This window comes from Phaseolus vulgaris, chromosome 4 (assembly GCF_051622355.1).
Source record: "Phaseolus vulgaris cultivar YP4 chromosome 4, ASM5162235v1, whole genome shotgun sequence".
Taxonomy (NCBI): Eukaryota; Viridiplantae; Streptophyta; class Magnoliopsida; order Fabales; family Fabaceae; genus Phaseolus; species Phaseolus vulgaris.
In genome coordinates this window covers 42,389,521-42,414,842 of record NC_143501.1, presented here as the reverse complement: position 1 = coordinate 42,414,842, position 25,322 = coordinate 42,389,521, and the positions used below count along the sequence as shown (strand labels likewise).

Sequence of the window (25,322 nt, the reverse complement as noted above, 5' to 3'; positions counted from 1 at the left end):
TGTCCATCTAGACAGTAGAATCATCCTTTGTAAAGTTGTTCTCATCAAATATTTTAATATCATCTTCTTTTAATGACTTCTATTCAATATTTTAATTTATTTTTTAATACATTTATTTTACATAAATACATGTATATTATTACTTTTTACATATTATATAATTTATACTTTCATATATTATATAATCTAAAAATTTATACATAAATCATATCACCTTTTTATAAGTGTATTTTTAACTTTAACAATATTTAAAAAATAGTAAATATTTTTAATTTATCACACAACTCATTTTTAACTCAATTTATTTAAAATTATTGCAAAAAAAAGTAATTTTAAACTTCAACTTTATGGTTTAGGGTTATTAATTGTCATTTCTTTTGAAAAAAAAAAATCAATTGAACTTGCAAACCGAATTGACAATTTTAATTAAGAGAGAAATAGTCAATCGATGTCCAATTTTATGATTAATTAATTGATCTTGCTTACAACATTGTCAATTTTGACCAATGCTTTGCATTTGATAAAATTAAAAAAAAACTGCACCATTTTGATAAAATTACCGTAATATGAAGAATTAAGTCATGGTGGCTCATTGAAACACGGTTAAAATGATTGTTAAATGTGATAACATAATAATAAAGAAACTTTGTGCATCTTCTTACCAATTAATGTTAGCATAAGTTTTTGGAAACAATTTTAAAATAATACGAGAACTTTAAATGCACTGTGATTAATGTTATGACAATAAAAAGACTATTATAGTAAAATAAATGAAAAATGAAAATTGAAATCAATTATTACAAGAAATTACTAAAGAAGAGATTTCTTAATTTTATTTATGTTTTTTAATTGTGGAATTACAATTGATTCTAATGTTCAGCCAATATGAATGCACATAATTGGTATGGTAATAGAAGGAAAGCACAACCAATCTTCACACCAATTAAAATCCCATGAATATTCAGGCACATTTACTATTACGGTGAATCAAAGAAAAATAATTATTATGCGAAAAACTCACAGTGAAAACTTGTTGGACTACTACAATCACAAAATCATGAAAAAATTTGGAGATTTCTAAGGATGGAAAAAACTAAAAAATTGTTTCGAGAATTCTAAGGATGGAAAAAACTAAAAAATTGTTTCAAGTGACAAAGACGTTAAATTTGTCGAATTATGGAAAATGGTCTCTTTCGAGAGAAAAAGGAATAACAAAATGGAGGTAAAAAAAATTAAAAAATTCCCAAAACCAGCAAGTATGAAACTGCAACATGTGTGCACTTCTTTTCCAAATTGTGGCCATCAAAGAAAGATTTGCAAAATGACCCTTTTTCTTAATTTGTCTCATTTCACATTTCACATAATTCATAGCACCATATATAACAACCACTGAGACAAACCCACACAGCAGTGTGCTCACGAGATTCATAGTTTTTTTTTCCCTTTCCATGGTGAATCCACACTCACTCATTCATTCCTCTCTCTCTCTCATGTTAAATTTTTTATATGTTTCTCTCACCTTTGATCTTTCTTTCATCTACATGCCCTCACTTTTGTAATAAAGTTAAACACCTTTCTTAGATTCACATATACTCAACTCCAATCTACACAACACAAGAAAAATCTCAGGTTTGTTATGTTTCTCTTTGTGTCGGTTCTCATGATCTGTGTTTTGTTTCACACACCCCACATTAGTTACAAGTTTCACGTTTTGTAGCACAGTTTCATATGTGATTTATCTAGTTTATTCAAAAAGTAGTAGTTATAAATCTACGTTTTATAGCAAATCAGACGTGGTTTTTGGCTTTTCAGTAATCACTTTTAAACAACCATTATATATGCTATGCACATTTATGCAACATGGACTAAGTTTTCTCTGTTCTTCTTCTTCTTCTTCTTCTTCTTCATTATAGAGATAATCCAATTGGGTATAACTCACCGACCCAATTGAAGACCCATTCCAAAGTTTTCAGCTTTGAAACTTTCCATTTAAAACCATTTAAAAGAAGCTGAAAACTTGAAAAGGGTAAGAGTGAAGTGGCGCAGAGACAAAAACAGAGGCAAAGAAACAGAGGATGAGAGAGAACGACGAAATTGTAGTGACGCCGATGCAAGAGTACAGCGGATCGGGGCATTTTCGTCATTCCAATAAGGATGGAATCTGTTGGCCGGTCATGAAATCGCTGCCGCGATCAGCGGCGGCTCTCCTCTTCCCCGTCGTGCTGATCGTCGGCGCGTTGGCTTACACGCGCGTGATTGACACAGAAGTGAGTGTTCTTCCTAATTATTATTGATATTATTATCGTTATTGTTATCCTTTTACCTCCTACGTTGATTGGATCAATGTGTGTGCTATTTTTAACGTTATTGGATGCTCTTGTTACGTCACGGTTCTCTCTGAAACAGAGACACGTTGGGCAATCCCTTAGGCGTGTGTGAATTCCCTTGGCCCTTGGCATGCATCGGTGAACAAACCACCAAACGGCATTGTCGTTTCTTCTCTTAGACTTATACCCACCAATAATTCTAATTAGTTATAGATAAATTTATTTAAACATTGTGTATATAGACTACACATAATTTTACTCAGAAAAATGTAATCACAAAACATATCAATTAAAAATAAAAATATTTTATAATATATGTGAATTTAAACTTATAAATTAATTTTGTAAAATTGAATTAGATCTAAAATTCACTTCTTAATATATTATTTATTTAAAATTTATTTAAAATAATTTGTTAGATTAATCCAATCATTTATAAATATATATTCTTACGGTTTTCAAGTCTCGACATTAGATATATATGTTAAAAATCTTATATTAAATCAATTTTATAAATTTTATAAAATTAAATTAAACTTAAATTTCATTATTATTTAATAAAGTTCATTTGAATAATAACAAGATTAAGCTTTTCTAAACTTTTATTATTTTAGAAAATAAACTTTTAGACTTGTTTAAATCTAAGATGAGACTTATATATACTAGTCATAAATGATTGATCATTGATGTTGGAAAGTAATTAAATTAAGAAAAACTTATAATAAAAAATATTGATAATAAATGTGGAAAAGAGAAGTATGTCAACTAATTTAGGTGTAATGGAAAGTGAAATATAGATGTGGTAGGTTTAGACCTCGCTACCAAAGTAGAAAACCTAAGTGAGAAACAAAACAAAAAATACAAACTCTCCTCGTGGTAGCTTATCGCTAGGGGGATTCAGTATCTAAATGGTCCAAAAATTTGACTAACTAGAAAACAATTGAACGACGTTAAATTTTGACAACGGAACTTCATTAATGTATTGAATTTTACATTTTTGATTTTGATCTCGGAAAATTAACATAGTTAGGGTGAATCATTACAATCAATATATTGTTTGTTTTAACATAGTTAGGGTGAATCATTACAATCAATATATTGTTTGTTTTAGAGATCGGCGTTCTTTCACAGTTTTGTCCTTAAAAGACATTTTTGTGGGTTTTTTGTGGATTAAGGGAGGAAAGTATTTAAGCTGCTTTGGATTTCGATTTCTAAGCGATGTATGACTATATTTTGGTCGTACCAGAATAATAGCCTTCCGTTGAGGGTTAAGGGAAAGAGTTTACAATTCCTACAGACGATGCCAATGTTTCGACCTCAAGTCCGAAATATAGCATCGCTAGAGACAATCACTGCAAATTAAAGTATTGTCAGCTTTAGATATTGGTACTCCGTCACAATTTTACCCTTAAACAATGTTTTGGTAAGAAAAACATATTTAAACTGTCATTTATCTCAACTTTTAAACTATTTAAGACTATATTTTGTCGAAGACCTATGACACAATGTCTCTTTTAATAATCTTCGATACATCAAACAGAATATATTAAAAAAATGTGCTAAATTTTTCCTTGAAATCATTAGTGTTTTTGCTAGAAATTTCCATTTCCATGGCCTCACCAAAATAAACGCCGCTAGTGTCGGTTCCAAAGAACGTGAATTATAAGAAATCTTACTCTTGCTTTGGTGACCACGTGTCCTTAAAAACTTTATGACACCCAAAAAAGGGAACCAATTCTTGATTGTAAGGGATCACGTGCCTTGTAAGTTTGCGCCACCTGTTTCATGCACGTAAATTTCATTGGACCCATAACTTTGTTGTACATATGTTATTAATTTACCATATGTTAAGGGAAGCTTTGTCTTCTTCTCACTTTTCTATTTTTTTTAACCTATTCAAAGCTTTTAAGTAGGTCATTTACAGCGCTACATTTGCGTTTTCCTACTTCAACTCTCTAAGAGGTACGTGGATAATACGTCGTTGTTTTTATTTTGGGGTTTGTTTGACTATTTCTGCGTAAGTTTCATGAAACACAATATGTATCTTTCTGCGTAAGTTTCATGAAACACAATATGTATCTCTATGGATAAAGATAATTTAAATAATATATGGAACTGGTTACATAATTGTTTATGTGCCAATAATTTTTTTACTTTTTCCTTTAAGTTTTATCTTTTTGTTATCGAAGTTTGATCGGAGTAGACCTGAAAAAAGTATTCTCACACTCAAGTAAGTAATATGTATAAAGAATGTATATTATAAAGCCGATTAAAGTGTCCCTTACACTTTCGCAAAAAGTTTTATTTATAGTGTTGATTGCCATGATGGGTCGGATATCAGTTATTGACTGATATTCATTGTGATACCTGATTAATAGGGATATATATTGGTATATTGGAATATCTGAAGAATATTTATAACATATTTTAGTTAATCAATATTTAGCTCTTTTAGTTAATCAGTATTTAGCTAATTTGTCGGAAATATTTCTCGCATGTTTCAGGATATGAATGTGACCCATTAAGTGTTATTGTAACTGTCGTTACTGTTATTTATTACGTAACTTGAAGTGTTCTTTGATTTGTTGGTCGGTCACTAGGCCTGAGACTGGTTCCCCCGATACTGACCAATACACTTGTCCCTAGGCTCGAAGAGATTAAATTCTAAAGATTTGTAAAATGGTTGTTAATGAACCCATTACGTAACTAACTACGTAACTCTCTCTGCATTACGTAACTAACTACGTAACTCTCTTTGCCTCAAATTAAAGAACTTTGGATTTTCATACTATAAATACACCAATGTATCCATGCACTGATATATTAGAAATACAATGTTCTACCTTTTTCTTCTCTGCACCTTTCCTTTTCTCTCTCTTCCTCTCATCACCTTTACATGGTATCAAGAGCTGGTGATTTTTTTTTTCACCATGGCAACATCTCCTTCCTCTGTTTCAGCCAAGTCTCCCTCTTCTTCTTCTTCCACTTCCCATTCCTCCCCATCGCTTCACACCTTCTCCACCCCTCTCACACTAAAATTTAATGATGAGAATTTCTTGTTTGGCGCCAATAGATTCTTGCTCTGGTTGAAGGGCTTGATCTTCTCCATTTCTTGACTTCCTCTTCTACGCTGCCCAAACATCTCACCCATGATTATGGTTATGTTAATCCTGCATATCTTCTGCACAAATAGCAAGAGCATCTCCTCGTTGCCTGGCTGTTTGCGTTTATGTCCACCTCCATGTTAACCCCTATGGTTGGTCTCTGCACTGTGCATCTTATCTGGGATAAACTTACTGTCTATTATGCTTCACATACACGTGCCAAGGTTCGTCAACGAAAACTTCAACTTAAAACTTAGAAACGTCAACGTATTTTTTCCACGTATCTCCTTTCTCTCAAGCGTGTGGTTGATTCTCTTGCTTCTATTGGCTCTCCAATCTCTGCCGAAGACCATATAGATTCAATTCTTGATGGTCTCCTTGAAGAATATGACAACTTCGTCACATCTATCACCTCACTGCTTGATCCTTACACAGTTCAACATATTGAGTCTTTGCTTTTGGCTCAAGAAGATCGCTTTGATAAACACAAATTTCTTGATTCATCTCCTGCTCAAGTGCATTTCTCTTCCACTGGTTGGGTACCCTCGTTGTCTTCTAAATCTTCTTCGCGAGGAGGTCGTTCTTCCTCTCGTGCACCGTTTCACCAAAAGCGTCATAATTATTCTCGTCCCCCTCTCCCTAATTCTTGGAGATCTGGTGCTCCTTCTTCATCTTCTCAACCATGGGTTCAGTGTCAGCTATGTTTCAATTTTGGCTACACAACTTTAACATGCTAGACCCAGTCTGACGCTGTTTCTTCTTCACCCATAACTGCTAATACATCTTCTTTTCAACAACCTCTTCATGATCCTGAACCATCTATTCTGGGTACTCCTTCCATGGTGAGTGATCCTCTATGGTATCCAGATACCGAAGCTACTCATCATATCACCAATGATCCTATTGTTTTCAACAAGAAACAAATCTATAATGGTTCTGAGAATGTTCAACTTGGTAATGGTTCAGGTATGTTTATTCACAGTGTTGGTTATACTTCTCTATGTAATTCTTCTTCAAATCATCTTTTTACTCTTAATAATCTTCTACATGTACCATGTATTAACAAGAACCTTCTCAGCATTTCTCAATTTGCACGTGATAATGGTGTCTTTTTTGAATTTTTTCCTAACCATTGCCGTGTTAAAAATTAGGTTACCAAGTAGATTATTCTTCAAGGAAGGATTCATGATGGTCTTTACGTGTTTCGCACTTTACATAGACCTTTATGTTCCTCTGTTAATGCTACTTCCTATACTTCTACTTGCATAGTTATGATCTTTGGCATAAACGTCTTGTTCATGCTTCATCTAAAATAGTGAAACTTGTTATGCGTTCCAACAATATTTCATGTAATACTGATGTTTCTTTTTGTGACTCTTGTGCACAAGCCAAAACTCATCAACTTCCTTTTATTTAGTCCCATACTACTTATATAGCTCCTTTACTACTTGTGTTTGTTGATATTTGGGGCCCCTCTCATGTAGCCTCCACTAATGGTTCCCTGTACTATGTTGATGCTCTTTCCAAATACACATGGTTTTATCTCATTTCACACAAATCTCAAGCTACTTCTGTTTTTCTAAAATTTAAAGCTCTTGCTGAAAACCAAACTCTTAAACACATATGGCATCATTCATAGACTCACATGTCCTCACACCCAGCAACAGAACGGTTCGGTTGAACGCAAACATCGCCACATAGTTGATATCGGCTTAGCTCTCCTTGTTGCTACCTCTCTACCTCTGCATTTCTAGGTGAAGCTTTTTCTTATGCAGTTTTCACTATTAATATCTTACCCACTCCTGTTTTACATAATCTTAGTCCGTATGAAATGCTCTTTTCTCGCAAACTTGATTATACCATTCTGAAAGTTTTTGGATGCGTTTGTTATCCTTTGCTTCGCCCATATAATCAACACAAATTTGATTTTCGTTTGTCTTTATGCTTGTTTCTTGGGTATGCTTCTAACTGGAAAGGCTCTATATGCTTAACATCGTATGGCAAATTTATCTATTCACGCAATGTGCTCTTTAGTGAATTCTTTTTTCTATATTCTATGCCTAATAGTTTGTTCACGAGTTCTGCCAATATCAACACTGATTCTTCTACTTTTTCACCTGTGCTTACTATTATTTATGCTTCTCCTTCAACATCACCTTCCTCTGTCTCTCTCCCGAGTTGCCATCTCTGCTGTCTTATGCACCTTCACCTTCGATCTCCACTGCTTCCTTGACGCCAACAACTGCCTCTAATTTTAATGTTAACCCGATGATTACTTGTGCTAAGGATGACATTTTCAAGCCCAAAGCTTTCTAATCCTCTCTCTCTATTGATTTTCCTGAACCCTCAACGTATAAACAAGCACTGACTTAACCTCATTGGCTTCACGTGATGCAAGCTGAATATGACGCCCTTATGCAAAACAATACCTGGACCCTGACTACTCTTTCTCCAACTTCTAATGTTGTTGGGTGCAAATGGGTGTTCGAAAAGAAGTATAATGTTGATGGCTCTCTACAACGATACAAGGCACGCTTGGTAGCAAAAGGATTTCATCAACGCGAAGGCTAGAATTTTATAGATACGTTTAGTCCTGGTATTAAACCCACTACTATTCGCTTAGTTCTCACCATTGTGTTATCTTCCTCTTGGCCAATTCATCAGATTGATATCAACAACGCTTTTCTTCACGGTGACTTTGATTTTCTTGTCTACATGCACCAACCTCCAGGATTTTCCAGCATTGATACATCTCTTGTCTGTCGTCTCAACAAAGCCATCTATGGTCTCAAGCAAGCTCCTCGATCTTGGTTTCAAAAACTCTCAACCACACTTGTTCGCATGAGTTTTCATCCTCCAAAAATGATATCTCTATGCTTACTCGTTTCACACCTACTGACACAATTTTTTTATTAGTCTATGTTGATGATATTCTCATCACTGGTAGCTCTAAACCTCTGGTGCAGGATTTCATTCACAACCTCAACACAATTTTTGGGTTAAAGAACCTTGGTCCACTCCATTACTTTCTCAGAATTGAAGTTACATGGCTCCCCAATAACACTTTTCATCTTTCACAACATAAATATATTCACGATCTTCTTCAGCGTGTCCACATGCTCGACTCCAAACCTCAACCTACACCCATCGTCTCCTCCCTTCGTCTCGTTGCTGATGCTTCTGTCGCGGTTGTAGATCCTACTCTCTACCGCTAAGTTGTTGGCGCTCTTCAATACATTACACTCACTCGTCCTGAACTCTCCTTCTCTGTCAACAGAGTTTGCCAATTCATGAACAACCCACAACTCCCACACTGAACTGCAGTTAAACGTATTCTTTAGTCCCTTGCAGGCACTACAACACAAGGTCTACGTTTGTATCCTTCTCCAAACTACTCGGTTGTTGAATTCAGTGACTCGGACTGGACCACTGATCTTGATGACCACAAATTTTTCTAGGGTACTACATCTATGTTGGCCGCAACCTTATTTCTTGGTCCTCGAAGAAACAGAAGGTTGTCTCCCGCAGTAGCACTAAGGCCAAATACAAAAGTGTTGCAGATGCTCTTGCGGATATTCTCTAGATCAAGTCTCCAATGGCTGAACTCCGTCTTCCTACTTCTACATCGCACCTTTATTCTAAAAATATGGGAATTGCTCAGCTTGCTGCAAACCCTGTGATGCATTCCTGGTCTAAACACTTTGAGTTGGATTTGCATTTTGTTAGGGACTATGTCCAAGACAAATGTCTCATCCTTCTTCACCTTCCAACCCAGTTTCAAGTCGCAGATATCCTCACCAAACCTGTCTCTCGTGCTTCATTTCACAGTTTCAAATGTAAACTTAGGGTTCTTGATCTACCCATCCTAAGTTTAAGGGGGACTGTTAATGAACTCATTACATAACTAACTACGCAACTCTCTCTGCATTACGTAACTAACTACGTAACTCTCTTTGCCTCAGTTTAAAGCACTTTGGCTTTTCATACTATAAATACATCAATGTATCCATGCACTGATATATTAGAAAAACACTATTCTAACTTTTTCTTCTCTGGACCTTGCATTTTCTCTCTCTTCCTCTCATCACCTTTACAATGGTTGTTTGCGCTTTCTAAGGAGAGATGTGATGCGTGTTTTTTTATTGCAATGGGCGATAATAATTCTTTGATTGCACAGGACGTTAATAGTTATGATCATACGAGACAATAATATTTTTGATCGCATGGGACAATAATAATTCTGATCGCACGAGACGATAATAATTTTGATCGCATGGGACAATAATATTTCTGATGGCACAGGACGATAATAATTCTGCACGGGGCCATAATAATTTGTTGATCGTTCGGGGTAATTTGTTGATTGTTCGGGGTAATTTGTTGATTGCGCGGAGCGATAATAATTTATGCGGATCGCGCGGGGCGATAATATTTTTTTGATCACTTGGGGCGGTAATAATTTAAGCAGATCGCTCAGGGCGATAGTATTTTGTTGATCGCACGGGGCGATAATAATTTATGCGGATCACGTAGGGCGAAGGGTTCCTTACATTTTTAACTCCTATTAGTGGCCTTTTTCATCAAATAAAGTTGAGATTAACATTTTGTTGATTGCGCGTGACAATAATAATTTATACGGATTGCTCAGGGTGATAACATTTTGTTGATCGCGCGGGACGATAATAATTTATGCGGATTGCTCAGGACGATAACATTTTGCTGATCTCGCGGGGCGATACTATTTTGATCGCACAGGGAGATAATAATTTATACGGATCGCACGGAGTGATAACATTTTGTTGATCGTGCGAGGTGATAATAATTTGTTGATCACTCGGGGCGATAATTTATCATGGTCGCTCGGGGAGATAATGCGGTCGGTAGGATTTCTATTCAACCGTATAAGCAAAAATATAATATATACTTGTAAAGTACCTCGTTAAAACCTTCTCGGTTGAGAACCCTCCTTAGATTCCACATGTTGCTAATATTCCAACAATCAAGTGGGTAAGAGGATAAAATATGTGAATGAAGTATGTCTTCCATAGAGTAATACTTATCTTATTTTTGGAATTCATGTTCTATTTATAGAGTTTTGTTTGAACTCCTCCAATTCGTCTTTTTTGACGAGAATAATCTCTCAAAAAGTTTAAATGATGATAATCATAACATATTTAAATAACAACAATTATGTTTGTTATTTTCAGGATAAAATAAAATCTCAATAGATTTAAATGATGATAATCCTAACAACAATTTGTTTGTTATTTTCAAGATAAATTGAGACGATAATAATTATGATTGCACGAGACGATAATAATTCTTTCAGGATAAAATTTCAACAGATTTAAATAATGATAATCATAACAAATTTAAATTAAAACAATTATCTTAGGACGATAAAAATTCTGATAGCACGGGGCAATAAAAATTATAATAGCACAAAGTGATAATAATTTTAATCACATGAGGCAATAATAATTCTAATCGCACAAGGCGACAATAATTCTAATCGCACAAGGCGATAATAATTCGTTCAGGATAAAAAAATCTCAACATATTTAATTATAACAGATTTAAACAACAAAAATTATGTTTTTTTATTTTTCAGGATAAAAATCTCAACAAATTTAAATGATGATAATCATAACAGATTTTAGTAACAACAATTATATTTGTTATTTTCAAGATAAAATCTCAATAGATTTGAATGATGATAATTATAACATATTTAAATAACAACAATTATATTTGTTATTTTCAAGATAAGCTCTCAACAGATTTAAATCATAACATATTTAAATAACAAAAATTATGTTGGGACGATAATAATTCTGATAACACGGGCTATAATAATTATGATCGCATGGAGGCAATAATGATTCTTTCAAGATAAAATCTCAACAATTGTCGGAGATATTTCTCATATATTCCGGGATATGAATGTGACTCATTAAGTGCTATTATAATTGTCATTACTATTATGTATTGCGTGAGTTGAGGTGTACTTTGACTCGGTCGGTCGATCACCAAGTCCGAGACTAGCTCATCTGGTATCGATTGATACACAATATGTTTTATTATTTTGTAAAATTTCATACTATATAATTCCTCTAACAGAAAGTTGACCCTCATTATCTCACCATTTTCTCTTATACGTCACTCAATCATATTTTATAACTTGTAAAAAACAAAAAGCATTGACCAATATATTATTAACAAAAATTAATAAGATGATAAGATGTGAGAATTGCAAAAATGTTTTTAAATAGCGTTTTTTAAAGTACTTAAGCAACAATTTTAGAACTGTAGTGTACATGTTATTTATAGTTTTGAAACAGTAGTCTATAATAAAATTATAGACGATAATTGTTAGCAGACTGCGATTTATATGAATAATCGTAACCTATGTGTTATAGACTACATTTTTATCTTGAACTGTCGTCTATATAATTATATTAATTTTAAAATTGTGATTGCATTTTATTAGACGACGCTCCATTTGAACAGGTGTTTATAGACGTTTAGGGTTTAAAGTTGTCAAACACTCTTTTTGTGCTAGTGAATATGGGGTGAGATGTGGAGAATTATCAAATATGTTAGAAATTACTCCTGTTGTAAAAAAAAAAAACTTATACTTTAGTCATATAAAGAGTGTTATACTTATTATTCTTTCTAAATTTTATAATGATATTCAAATTTTATGTTCGTATATTGTATTCTTGTGATATAACTTCAAATTGCATAATATCTTGATGAAAATCATCCAATCTTGAAACTTTTGGCTAATAAGATAGACGATGATCGAGACTTACTGGAGAGATTGTAAAGTTTTTTTCTTCTTTTTAGCCTTGTAAAAATTGTATAAAGTAGTTAGGAAATATTGGGCCTTGTACCAAAGTAGAGTATGGTGTAAATAAGAGAGAAAGTAAAGTGTAAAATAGTAAAAGAGGGGTGCAAATAGAAATATAGGTAAGGAAGACATGATGCTCTACATGTCTTCTCCATTAAATGAAGGCTTGCCATTTGTCACTCTTCCAATGAAGAGGATTTGCACCAATAAGGTGGTGACACTTCTCACACTCTCATTTGAGAGGTTTTGAGAGACTTTTTCCTATAAATAGTAGTCTCTTGTACATGTTTTTATAACTTTGATTTGAGTAATGAAATGTTGTCCAATTTGAGACACTTTTACTTATTCAAAGTTCTCTCTAGAGTTGTCTTCTTGCTAGACTCCTCCTAGTGTCCAAGAAGTGTAGGCTACACCCACACTAATTTAAAGCAAAATGCGTCCACGTTGCGTAGGTTTAACCCACTGAAAATATGTCCACATTGTATAGTTTTAGCTCACTCAAATTGCTTCCATTTTGCGTAGGTTTAGCCCACTCAAATTGCTTCCATTTTGCGTAGGTTTAGCCCACTCTAATTACGTCCACCACTCAATCCCACGCTAGAGTGTTAGCGTCAAAGGTATTAGCTTCCATTTTATGTTTGACGCTGAACCTACGCTAAAAGCAATTTTGCGTGGGCGTTTTCCTGTTTGTGTCTCTCAAAGACCTACACTATTTTTCTTATTTCTTGTAGTGTCTCTAGAGTTGTCTTCTTGTTAGACTCCTCCTAGTAATGTTGGCATAACCTCATTAGATTGATCGTCATAATTTTTATCTCTTCCAAATTTCTACAATTCTTCATGCTTTCACAATAGTGTTCATCATTCATAAAAGATATTCGAATCAAATAAAAAAAAAAAGAATCTACAAATGAAGATACAAACTAAGATTGCATCATATCCACGTAGATTTTGTTTTACCTTGTTGGAGGAGCTTCATTGATTATGTACTTATTATAAAAATTATTTAACTAATTCATTCAACTAGTCCAAATAGCTAGGAAAGAGTAATTGAGGTTAGATTAAGCTAAATTGTTGAAAATATGTAATCAACTTTTATATAAGTTGCATCGTCTATTTCACATCCTTATTCCCTATCAGAAATTTTCATAATCTATGTGACATTTTATATGAATATTTTACAAAAAATTGTAAGATTTTTTTTATAAAATGTGAAAGATTCCAATAATGATTAGTCTTGACTAAATACGTAAATAAATTTAATAAGGATTCTGAAATTTTTTCACTCATTCATAAAGAAAGCCACTCAACTTTCGTGAGCTCTACAACAACAGCAACTCAAAAAAGTTTACTTCAGATAGCATTACAATAATTTCAATACATATTTTTTAATTGATGATATTGTATCTAAAAGTTCTGTATATGTGAAAAAGATAAATACTGTTAATACTTATTGTTTGAACTGTTTGAGAATAAGTTGGAGTAATTTGATGTGGATGTTCTCGTGAATCAACTTCTTCTATAAAGGGTGTTAGAATTTTATAATAGAAATCGAATGGTTATTCATCTAATAAGATTATTCAACAACGTTCAAGTCAATAAGAACTTTAAGATATAATTGAGTAAAAAATAAGTAAAAAAGTATCAAATTGAAGAATTTATCTAATATGATATAAATATGCTATTTCATGAGTAAGTTGGGAAGTTTTGTGTAAACTTAGAGAGGAGGGTGGATTGAGTTTGAGAGACATCCGAAAGTTCAATGCTGCTCACCTGGCTAAATGGAAATGGAGGTATATATCAGATGAAAATGGGAAATGGAAGGATTTGTTGGATTCGAAGTATGACTCGGAACTAGAATTATTGCAAACACTGGTCAAACATCAATTGTGGTGGTGGAGAGACTTGCTTAAAGTTTGTAGGGAGGGTGGAGGAGAAGGGTGATTTCACAAAGAAATTGGGTGGAAATTAGGATGTGGAGACAAAATAAAGTTCTGGGAGGATGTGTGGGTTGGTAATTGTAATCTCAAAACTTTGTTTCCTTGATTGTATTCTTTGTCTTTAAACCAGGGGCAAAAGGTGGAAGAGGTAGGTGAGTGGGACGAGTCGGTTTGGCGTTGGCGTTTAAGGTGGAGGCGTGAAAGATTTGAGTGGGAATCCTCGTTGGTAGAAGAGCTTGTAGTGCACATATCCACGACAATCTTGCTTAAAGAAAAGAAGGATGTTCAGGTGTGGGGGAATGATGAAGCGGGATGTTTCTTTGTGAACTCCGCTTATGAATGCTTATCTAAACATGGAAGAGGCCCTCAACTTGATGTGTTCAAGTCTCTTTGGAAGGCTAAGGCTTTCCCAGTGTGGTGACCGTAGCGTGGAGAATTCTGATGGATAGACTATCAACTAGAGAGTGTTTGAGTAGGAGAGAGGTGTTGATGAACTCTACCTTATGTGCTTTATGCCAGACCAAGGATGAATCTTGTCAACACCTCTTCCTAGATTGTAAATATGCAACACGTGTCTGGTCCATGTGCTTTAAGTGGATTGGTATTTTGTTTGTCCAACATAACGATATTAAGACCCACTTCGAGAGTTTTCACCTGTTCCAGGTTAGTTATAATCAAAATCTGGTTTGGAAAGGGGTTTGGACAACAGTAGTTAGGTGTATTTGGAACCATAGGAATTCGGTAGTGTTCAAGCTATTAGCATTAAACTCAAAGCCTTCAGCCATCATCAGTTTTATTTTAGCATCTGAATAGCCAAAAATTATTATCTTTAATTCTAGTTTTGAATGTCATTTATACTATGATTTAAATGTAAATTATAGTATAGGTTTTATGAGAGAGAAGGTAGAATTTGAGAAGTCTATTGTAAGATTATTTAGAGAGATTGTATTCTTATTTGAAAAACAGCAGTGAAATAAAATATATATTTTCTGTTCACAAATATCTTGCTCTGTTTTATTCCCTCAACACCAACAATTGGTATCAGAGCTATTTTCTTGAGGGATCTGTGAGGTTAGTAGAGTGCACCAATGGAAGGAGGATCAAATTTTTCAGTAATGGCACCACCTGTCTTTGATGGAGACAATTATCAAATGTGGGCTGTTCGTATGGAGACCTACCTAGAAGCATTGGATTTATGTGAAGCTGTAGAAGAGGACTATGAAATTCAGTCCCTTCCAGAAAACCCTACGGTGGCACAAATAAAATCACAGAAGGAAAAAAAGATAAAGAAATCAAAGGCAAAAGCATGTTTATTTGCAGCTGTATCTCCTATGGTATTCACAAGGATAATGTCCTTGAAGTCAACAAAAGAAATCTGGGATTACCTCAAGGCAGAATATGAAGGTGAAGAGAGGATTCGTGGAATGCAAACTCTGAATCTAATAAGAGAGTTTGAATTGCAGAGAATGAAGGAGTCGGAATCCGTAAAAGAGTACTTGGACAGACTTCTAAGCATTGCTAACAAAGTGAGGTTGCTTGGATCTGTGTTAAAAGATTCAAGAATTGTGGAAAAACTGCTTGTAACAGTTCCAGAGAGGTTTGAAGCCACCATAACAACCCTGGAGAACACAAAGGACCTATCAAAGATTTCTCTTGCAGAGCTCTTAAATGCTTTACAAGCACAAGAACAAAGGAGAGCCATGAGACAAGATGGAGCAATAGAAGGAGCCTTACTAGTCAAACATGAAGGTGGCTGGAGAAACAAAGGTAGAAATTATCCTCCTTGTAAGCATTGCAACAAGTTAGGTCATCCACCGTTTAAGTGTTGGAGAAGACCTGATGCTAAGTGCAACAAGTGCAATCAACTTGGGCATGAAGCAATCATTTGTAGAAACCAAAGTGAGCAACAAGATGTAGATGCTCAAATTGCAAATGAGGAGGAAGATGTACTTTTCGTTGCAACTAGTTTTTGCAGCAATATTTCAAGTGCATCTTGGTTAATTGACAGTGGTTGCACCAACCACATGACACATGACAAGGAACTCTTCAAGGAATTGAGAACTACTGATATTAAAAGGGTGAGGATTGGAAATGGTGAACACCTTGCAGTAAAAGGAAAAGGCACAATAGCTATCACAAGCTATAAAGGTATAAAAATCATTACAGATGTTCTTTTTGTGCCAGAGATTGATCAAAATCTTTTGAGTGTTGGTCAATTGTTGGAAAAAGGCTATAAGGTGATGTTTGAAAATAAACATTGTTTAATCAAAGATGTTGATGGCAGAGATTTGTTTAAAGTTGAAATGAAGGGAAAAAGTTTTGCTTTCAATCCAATGGAGGAGGAGCACATTGCCTTTAAATCCAAAGAAAATGTCACAGAAATTTATGTACCTGACTTGAAGAATAATATTCTCAGTATGGGAAAATTATTGGAGAGTGTTGAAGCAAAATTTGATAACCTGAAAAAAAGGTTTACAAAATTGGAAGAAAAATATGTTGATATGGAGAAAGACAAGGAAAGTAGAGTCAATCAAGTTGAAGAACTCCATTTGTTGCTTTTGACATAAAAAGAAAAGGTGAATGAATTACAATTCAAATTAAAAGCCCCTTTTCGTTCATGTGTTTTACTTGAAAATAATGGTTTTGACTTAGGAGAAGACCATAAATGGAATGGTGTTGAGACATCATCTGAAAGGGAAATATGGTATAATCATTATCTTCGAAGCTCATTGAAGTCAAAGTCTTTCTTAAATCCTTTTAATTCAAAGGGTGAAAGTGGAGAAGATTTTGTTTGGAAAATTAAAAGTAATTCAATTCAAAATTCTGCACAGATTGATGCAGTGAAGAAAAATATTGGAGGCAGTGTGAGCGATGACAATCAGAAAAGCAACAATCTGAATGAATAATATGAAAGGTTTGAGTTTAAGGGGGAATTTGTTAGCATTAAACTCAAAGCCTTGAGCCGTCATTAGTTTTATTTTAGCATCTGAATAGCCAATAATTATTATCTTTAATTCTAGTTTTGAATGTCCTTTATACTATGATTTAAATGTAAATTATAGTATAGGTTTTATGAGAGAGAAGGTAGAATTTGAGAAGTCTATTGTAAGACTATTTAGAGAGATTGTATTCTTATTTGAAAAACAGCAGTGAAATAAAATATATATTTTCTGTTCACGTTGCTCTGTTTTATTCCCTCAACACCAACACAAGCAAGGTGCAGTAGATGCAGAAGAAATGTTTCAACAAGCACAACTCAAATCTTGGTTATGGATGAAACACAAGTCAGACTCTTTTAATTACTCCTTAGTGGATTGGGTCCTGAACCCAATGTCTTGCGTTAGAAGCTATAAGTAAGTGGGTATTGGAGGAATCAAGTTGTGTAGAAGGGGGAAGGAGGTGCTGCAGGTGGTCATGGAATGGACTGGTGTTGTGTAGATTACAGTGCTGGATTTTGGTGCTGCTGATGCAGGTTTGTTCCCAGCGTTCATGCTGGTTTTGTACTGGTTGTCGGGACTGTTGGAGCTGGTTTGAACCTGTTTAAGCAAAGACACTAAGACAGAATGGTAATGAAGCTGAAGCAACTCTTGAACCAGATATCAAAAGTTCAAGACCTTAGGTATGCTCTGTAGCTGCCAGTTTTTTCACTGCAGTGGTTTGTTCGTCTCTGGTCTTGGCGGTTTTCGGGAAGCCTCTGTCAATGCCACTAAATGGTTATGACTTGTAGATACAAGCAAAGGGCCAAAGACGGTTGATTATGTAGCTGAAGTTAACCCTGAATATAAGTCTTTTCTCTGGTTTTGGCTCGCAAGGTGTCACAAGTGTTGTATGTAAAAGGGGAGGCTCAAATCATGTGATGTGGCTGTGTTCTTCTGCATCTGAAGGTGTTGTTATCAGATGGAATAATTACCTCTAATCACCTGATACATGGAAGTTGCATGATGGGTGGATACTTTGGTTCTCCTTAATGGGCAAGAAAGGGGAGTAAAACTTGGCTAGGACTCTATTCCTAAGGGGATGTTGCGGTGTTGTGTGGTGTGATGCACCCATTTTGCAGGTGCAGGTTAGGTTGTTTTCTCTGTTCTCACAATTCAATGATTTTGTATAAGGGTTGAAACATCTTGAATTGTCTATAAATAATTTATTTATAATTGATAAAAAAAAAGGAAGTGGAGGAGGTTGTCAGTGAATATCCTTACTTTGTTGGACACTTATTTTAATATGCAAATATTTACAAGAGGTTGTGAGGGAATATCCTTACTTTTCTTTGTTGTACACTTATTTTAATATGCACATATTTACAATGAGTTGAAATGGGAACTATCATAACAATTTAGATATGTGTTCCAATTTTACTTAGTTTCATAATTTATAAATTTTAATTATTCATAAAATGTATTTAAATCTATGGTATCTCTTATTTTTTCAAGAATTGCCCTACTAACACCATGTAGTATCTTTGTGGTGATTCACTTTGGCTTATGTGTAGTTTATATTTTCTGGAATTTCATCTGCCAAGTCCTCATTAAGCACCACAAGTCCCTTCACAATCCCTCTCAGGATTCAACGAGAGACTCCCTTGAACTGCAATGTATACAACAACACAGGAACATGCCCCACCAACCAAAACCCAATCCAAGAGGATGATCAGAGCCGTTCATCTGCCACGTGTCCTGACTACTTCCGCTGGATCCACGAGGACCTGAGACCGTGGGCCCACACAGGCATAACACAAGAGATGGTGGAGAAGGCAAAGGCAACAGCAAATTTCAAGCTGGTGATATTGAAGGGTAGGGCTTATTTGGAGACCTACGAAAAGGCCTTCCAAACAAGGGATGTTTTTACATTGTGGGGCATTTTGCAGTTGTTAAGGAGGTACCCTGGAAAAGTGCCTGATTTGGAACTCATGTTTGATTGTGTGGATTGGCCTGTGGTTTCTGCTAATCAATATAGTGGACCTGTTCCTCAGCAGCCACCACCATTGTTTAGATACTGTGGGAATGATGATACCTTGGACATTGTCTTTCCTGATTGGTCCTTCTGGGGATGGTAACTCCCTTACACTTATTTCTTCTACTGTTCTTGTCATCATGGTACATAAACTAAGCTTTTACTGAGTAGAAAACGATTTAGCTAGCATTGATGGCATATTATTGTATATCATTGGTGCATAGGGCTGAGGTCAATATAAAGCCATGGCAAGTTTTGTTGGGAGAGTTGAAAGAAGGGAACAAGAAGATACCATGGCTCAACAGAGAGCCTTATGCATATTGGAAAGGTAATCCAGTTGTTGCAGAAACCAGAGAAGACCTCATGAAATGCAATGTTTCTGAAAATCAAGATTGGAATGCTCGTTTATATGCTCAGGTATATATATCATCTTTCTTCTTAGCTCTCTTTAATTACACTCATTTTGTTTTATCTTTATTATTATATATAGATATATATTCTCTTCTCCTTCTTGACTAATGAACATTATCCAGGATTGGGGAAGAGAATCACAACAAGGGTTTAAGCAATCAGACTTGGCAAGCCAATGCACTCATAGGTATAATTAAACATGGAAGAGTGTTTTTAATGATGTATGGAAGGGACAATTTCTAAACTCCTCTTATTATTTTGTGTAATAGTACATTTTCAATTTATCAGTAGTAATGCATTTTTTGTTGTTGGACATGTTTCAATTTCTTCATGATTTGTGCAGATATAAGCTGTACATTGAAGGTTCTGCTTGGTCAGTGAGTGAAAAATATATCCTGGCATGTGACTCTACCACTCTACTTGTAAAACCACATTACTATGATTTTTTCACAAGAGGACTCGTTCCATTGCACCACTATTGGCCCATAAAGGAAGATGACAAGTGCAGGTCCATTAAGTTTGCTGTAGATTGGGGGAACAGTAACAAGCAAAGGGTAATCTTCAAGTTTTGTTTTTTCTGCAGAATATATATGCTTTCTAAGATTAATCTTGAAAATTTTCACCTCTGAATATTTGAACACATTCTCAATGTTTAGCCATTGTTATTTGTGAAATTCATCAGGCAATTCAAATTGGAAAGGCTGCAAATGACTTCATTCAAGAAGAGTTGAAGATGGATTATGTGTACGACTACATGTTTCATCTCCTAAATGAATATGCTAAACTATTTACATACAAACCCTCCATTAGTGGCAATGCTACTGAACTATGTGTGGAGTCAATGGTTTGTGAAGCAGAAGGATTGAAAAAGGCATTTATGATGGAATCATTGGTGAAGGGTCCTGCAAACACCAACCCTTGCACCATGCCTGCCCCTTTTGAGCCTCCATCTTTGTACGCAGAATTACAGAGAAAGGAAAGTTCAATTCAACAAGTTGACTCATGGGAGAGAAGTTACTGGGAGAATCAAACCATAGCATCTTAATCAATCTTTTTCCCATGTTCAATTCAACATATTCACTCATAGCATGTTTCCCCTTTCAAACACACATATAGAGTTATCTTGGGAGGATAAAAGTAGAATCTAGATTATATATATTGTACCAGACTTTAGATAAACCATGCCCTACCACATAAAATATGAGTTTTAGATTTTTTTATTGATAAATGTTATGGTTAATATACATCTATGCTTTATATCTTTACCTTATATTTTCATTATGAATTTTAGAAATACTTAGTAAGTTTTCTACATTTAGGAACTTATTATTTTTGAAATGAAAATGCAGCAACATAATATACAAAAACTCCACCACGGGCCGATCTCGAGAGCAGGGAGGTCAGCGCCCGAAAACCCTCCGAGAAGAGAAATGATGGATCACATGGTGGTACTGGTAGACTTGAACCCTCGACAGAACGACGCATGGAAGGAGACAAAGATCTCCAAATAAGAAATGACATAAAATCAAAAAATAAAATACAAATAAATAAAGATAGAAAATTAACTAAATTCACGTAAAGAAAAACAAAGAAACTTCTAAGAATAGCATGAGAAACTATATATTGAGAGTTTAAATAGAAAGAAATGAAAAAACAATCAAATAAAAACATTAAAACAAACAAAAGAACATTTTCTAATAGATAACTCCCATAAAGAAAATAAAGAAGAACAATTGAATTAAAAAATCCAATTAAATTAACACTCATTTGCACGATAATAAAATTTCATATTATTAATGCACATAACTACTTTTATTTTTCTTTGGGCCGACCTATTTTTGGAGGTCTTTAAGAACGTCCGATCCCATTGAGATGTTAACTTGTTCATCCTCGTCACTTATGTTGTGTTTGGATTAGGAAGAAGATTTGAGGAAATGAATTTTGAGTGATTTGAGAGGAATGCGAGATTGTTTGGATTGAAATATGTTAGAGTAGAGTTGTGAAGAAAGTTTAGTGAAGTTTGTAAGTGATGTAATGATTGTGTGAAAATTTTTAATTTTTTTAAAAGGTGTAAAATGTAAGTTTATAAATTTACTCTTGTCTTTTAAAATATTTGAATAATAATAAAATAACTAATTAATTTATATATTCATTTTTTATAATAATAATAATATTATTATATAAATAACTATATTTTTTTATTAATTATTAATAATAATATTATTAAATATTTGATACAAATAAAATTAAGGAATATTTTGATTTTATAATAGTATTATGTAAATTTTTAATAATTATAAAATGTATATTTAATATAATATAAGTTTAACCGTAGTTTTCTCTTAAATATTTGCATATATTTGCAAAGAAAGAAGAATTAACCGAGTTTAATAATATTTTATTTCTTAATTTTTATACTTTATGTTTTATGTCTTTTTAGTTGTTAATGATTTCTTTTTTATTATTTTTTTTCAACTCAAAATTTAGAGAATAAATTAGTTTTTTTTTAAGGTTGAATAAACAATACCTACTAGAAAGATTGCCAAATATATTTATAAAAGGAGACAATAAATATTTTTTTTTCTTCACTAAATCAGATTCATGGGCATTATTCGATGACATAATATCCATCATTTATAGGTTGAGGATAACTTTAAGATTTAATATTTTTTTCATTATTTTTCAGGCTTTTTTATTTTTTAAATTACTTTGAAGTCTTAAGTGGGAGGACGAATTTATTTATTGTGAAGTTTTTTTTAAATTTGTTTTGTTAATATCATATGATGTAGCACGTTTGCATGCTATTTTTTTGTCATTTCAGGTTAGTTTTGATACATACTTAAATGTGTGTTGTAATTTAAAAAAAAATATTTAATGGTTTATGGCTCTTTTTACTTGATTTTGTAAATTATTTTTTATTTAATGTATGTTTTGTTTTAAAGTTAAATATTTATCTTAAAATTTTAAAATAAATACTTAGATTTTAATTTGAAATTAAAATGTGTATTTAATGTATTGATTTTAATTTTAATTTGGTAATTGTATTGAGTTTTTAAACATTTATAATTTTTTTTAATGTAAAAAAGTTTATTGATTAAATTAATGATTTAATTAAGTGTAATATAAATAAGTTTTTTGATTAATTATTATTTAATTAAGTTTTTTTACATGTTAATCATTTCCCTTAATTTATACAATATTATTCTTTTTATTTTCACAAGTTACATTAAATATAAATTATAATTCAAAATTAAAGTCACAATATTTATTTTAAAATTTTCAAAAAAACTACAAAAAAATTTAACCTTGAAACACGATTTAAAAAAAAAAACAAAAAAGAAATACATTAATTAAAATTGTGATACAAATCACGACTTCAACAAAATAAAAAAATCTGAAAAATATAAAAAAGCTTTAATAATAAAAAAAATCCCAAATCTAGAATCTTGGTAAACCTCATAAAAGCAAAATTACAAGCCCTGCAACTGCAGCTGCAACAAATTTTTCTAACAATCTCTTTCCCTTATAAGATGCATCATTCTTTACTGTCACCGTTTCATCTCTTCCCTGGTTTCTACCATTCTCAGAACTTCCTTCAGCTGAATAACAAAAATACATTATAAATAATTGCAAATTTTAATGCTACACCATTAAACTCAAACCTCAAAGTAAAACAATAATATCCAAAATCGAATATTTCTCTGAAAGAATCACTACCAGAAGGGTTTGCAGAAGGACTCAAAGAGCCACCATTGGAGTTCTGACCCTTTTGATTAAAAGCTTGAGCTTCAGGTGATTTAGGATCCAAGTGCAGAAGTGCTGCTCAAATAATTTCAGACAAGAATATTTTGAGATAAATCAAACCCAAATATTTTTAACTCTCAGAGTTGAAAAGTCAGAAATAGTAGCTTCACAGAGAAAAAAAATGACAGATTTAGAAACTTTTCCAGTCTTTCAAACATGTTATTGTCTAGTTATGAAAGAGAAAAGTAGACAACTTTGAAATACACGAATTGAGGACCATTCATTTCATAGTAAGTGGAATATGACCCTCTTTTGATACTAAGCAATCAGTTTCTTGTTCAAAATACAAGTTTTAAAATTTGTTTTCCTTCAATTTCACTCTATGCACCAACACCATTTTCCACAAGCCTCTGGAAACAAAAATCAAACATACCCTTAAAACACTTTTTTCCCTCTTAATAACATGTTGCCATCAACTTACAAAAGATAAAACCGTAAGTCATTTGATATCAGTTAACAAGGCTTATAAATCATTCTTTGGATAGAAAATGGAATAAGAGAATCTAATGTATTTAGAAGTGGACTTTATCTCTAATTAAACTTTATAAATTGGTTTAAGGTTTCTAGACACTTATATACTATGAAATGTCCTTATAAGAATAATATCTTCAACACATCCTACACATCGAGAATTTTTAATATCTTCAACACACCCTACACATCGAGGATTTTCAAATCGTACGTGATACTAGATATTTGTGAGTGATGATACCATATTAAGAAGTAGAGTTTAAGTTTAATTCAACCTTATAAAATCAGTTGAGAAAGTGAGATTTGTACCTATTTATATACTATAAATTGTTTTTATCTTTAGTCGATGTTCAAACTAATGCAAATTTTTTTAAGGAAAAGGAAAGCTTGATTTGAACATACCTGGACACCGTGAGAAATTATCAGGTGTTTTGCAAATAGAGGGGAGACCAACAGCAATTGTAATGTTAATCTTCAAGCCAAGGTCAGGATCATCCCTGTCTTTGAGAATAATGCAGATGCACTTCTTGTTGCTCTTCATGGCTTGCGTGAGTCCACTGCAACAATCTTCAGTTGGAGTTTTCGCCTCACCACCCAAATATGGCAGACACGTTGTAACACCTGTCAGTGATTCTGCACATTTCTGTTTCTCTTGAGCTGAATCCCCCATTGCATGCATAACCAACACCAATGTTATTGCTGACACTAGCATTTGTGGTGGTGTAGCTCTGGAATACATTTTTCAATTCTGATGAATGAATGAGTGAGGTGGAGATAGATTATATAGACTTATAGTTGTAGGGTATGGAACAAGATTTATGATTATATACAGAACAGGGTTATTGGTAGAAATTGTTAACTACATGTGAAATGCCTTGTTCATGATTGAATTTATCAGAAGGTTTTGTAGTATCAGAAGGTTTTGTGGAAATTGGGAAGAAAAAAAATTCTATGGTTGGAATGTGAACTCACTGAAGCTGACCAGCTTGTAGACTTGGATCTGTCATTTCAAAGGCAAGTTGTGCACTAACAGCTTATTTTATTTTCCACAGTAAGAAGGCCTTTTTGACAATAATATGCTACTAATCACCCTCCAATTTTGTACATATGGATTTTATCTTCCAAAGTACATGTTTCCAACACTATAAGTGCTGAAGCCTATCATTTTATAGTTCTTCCTTGTTATTTGTTTCTGAGAGAATCTCTTTAATGTCCAATTTGCTAATGAAAGGTGGAAGGACCAATACATACTGTGAACAAATTTGAGAAGAAATAGTGAAAATAGTTTATTTTCTCTGTTCCTTATACCAGCTTTTGAAGAAAATGAAAACAAAGTAGCATGTTTTGCAATTCAAAGTGAAAATTAGCCTAAAATAGTTTTTTCTGTTCCAAAAAGAAAAGTATTGTGAACATGGTCTTTTCATTAATGGTTTGTAATTTTGATATTTTTAAGTTATAACCGATG

General features: G+C 33.4%; 2 protein-coding genes across 3 annotated transcripts; one reads left to right on the top strand and one right to left on the bottom strand.

Annotated features, from left to right (window-relative positions):
- The first annotated feature begins 1,327 nt into the window (after positions 1–1,327).
- On the top strand, positions 1,328–20,810 carry LOC137837635 (uncharacterized). Of its 2 annotated transcripts, XM_068646702.2 has the most exons (8): positions 1,328–1,451; positions 1,565–1,629; positions 1,914–2,267; positions 18,711–19,270; positions 19,396–19,588; positions 19,705–19,769; positions 19,926–20,136; positions 20,265–20,810. In XM_068646702.2, the coding sequence occupies exons 3-8, from the start codon at positions 2,076–2,078 to the stop codon at positions 20,625–20,627; spliced, it is 1,584 nt and encodes a 527-aa protein (XP_068502803.1). In that variant the 5' UTR covers positions 1,328–1,451; positions 1,565–1,629; positions 1,914–2,075; the 3' UTR covers positions 20,628–20,810. The 2 variants fall into 2 exon arrangements, with proteins under 2 accessions (XP_068502803.1, XP_090157669.1); XM_090301543.1 differs by having other exon boundaries at positions 1,337–1,629.
- A 2,097-nt stretch (positions 20,811–22,907) lies between these two features.
- On the bottom strand, positions 22,908–24,998 carry LOC137836511 (non-specific lipid transfer protein GPI-anchored 14). The gene is made up of 3 exons (XM_068645187.2): positions 24,260–24,998; positions 23,300–23,401; positions 22,908–23,181 (listed from the first exon to the last, which is right to left on the bottom strand). Exons 1-3 carry the CDS (start codon positions 24,594–24,596, stop codon positions 23,039–23,041), a joined length of 582 nt encoding a protein of 193 aa, XP_068501288.2. The 5' UTR covers positions 24,597–24,998; the 3' UTR covers positions 22,908–23,038.
- Between the last annotated feature and the right edge of the window lie 324 nt (positions 24,999–25,322).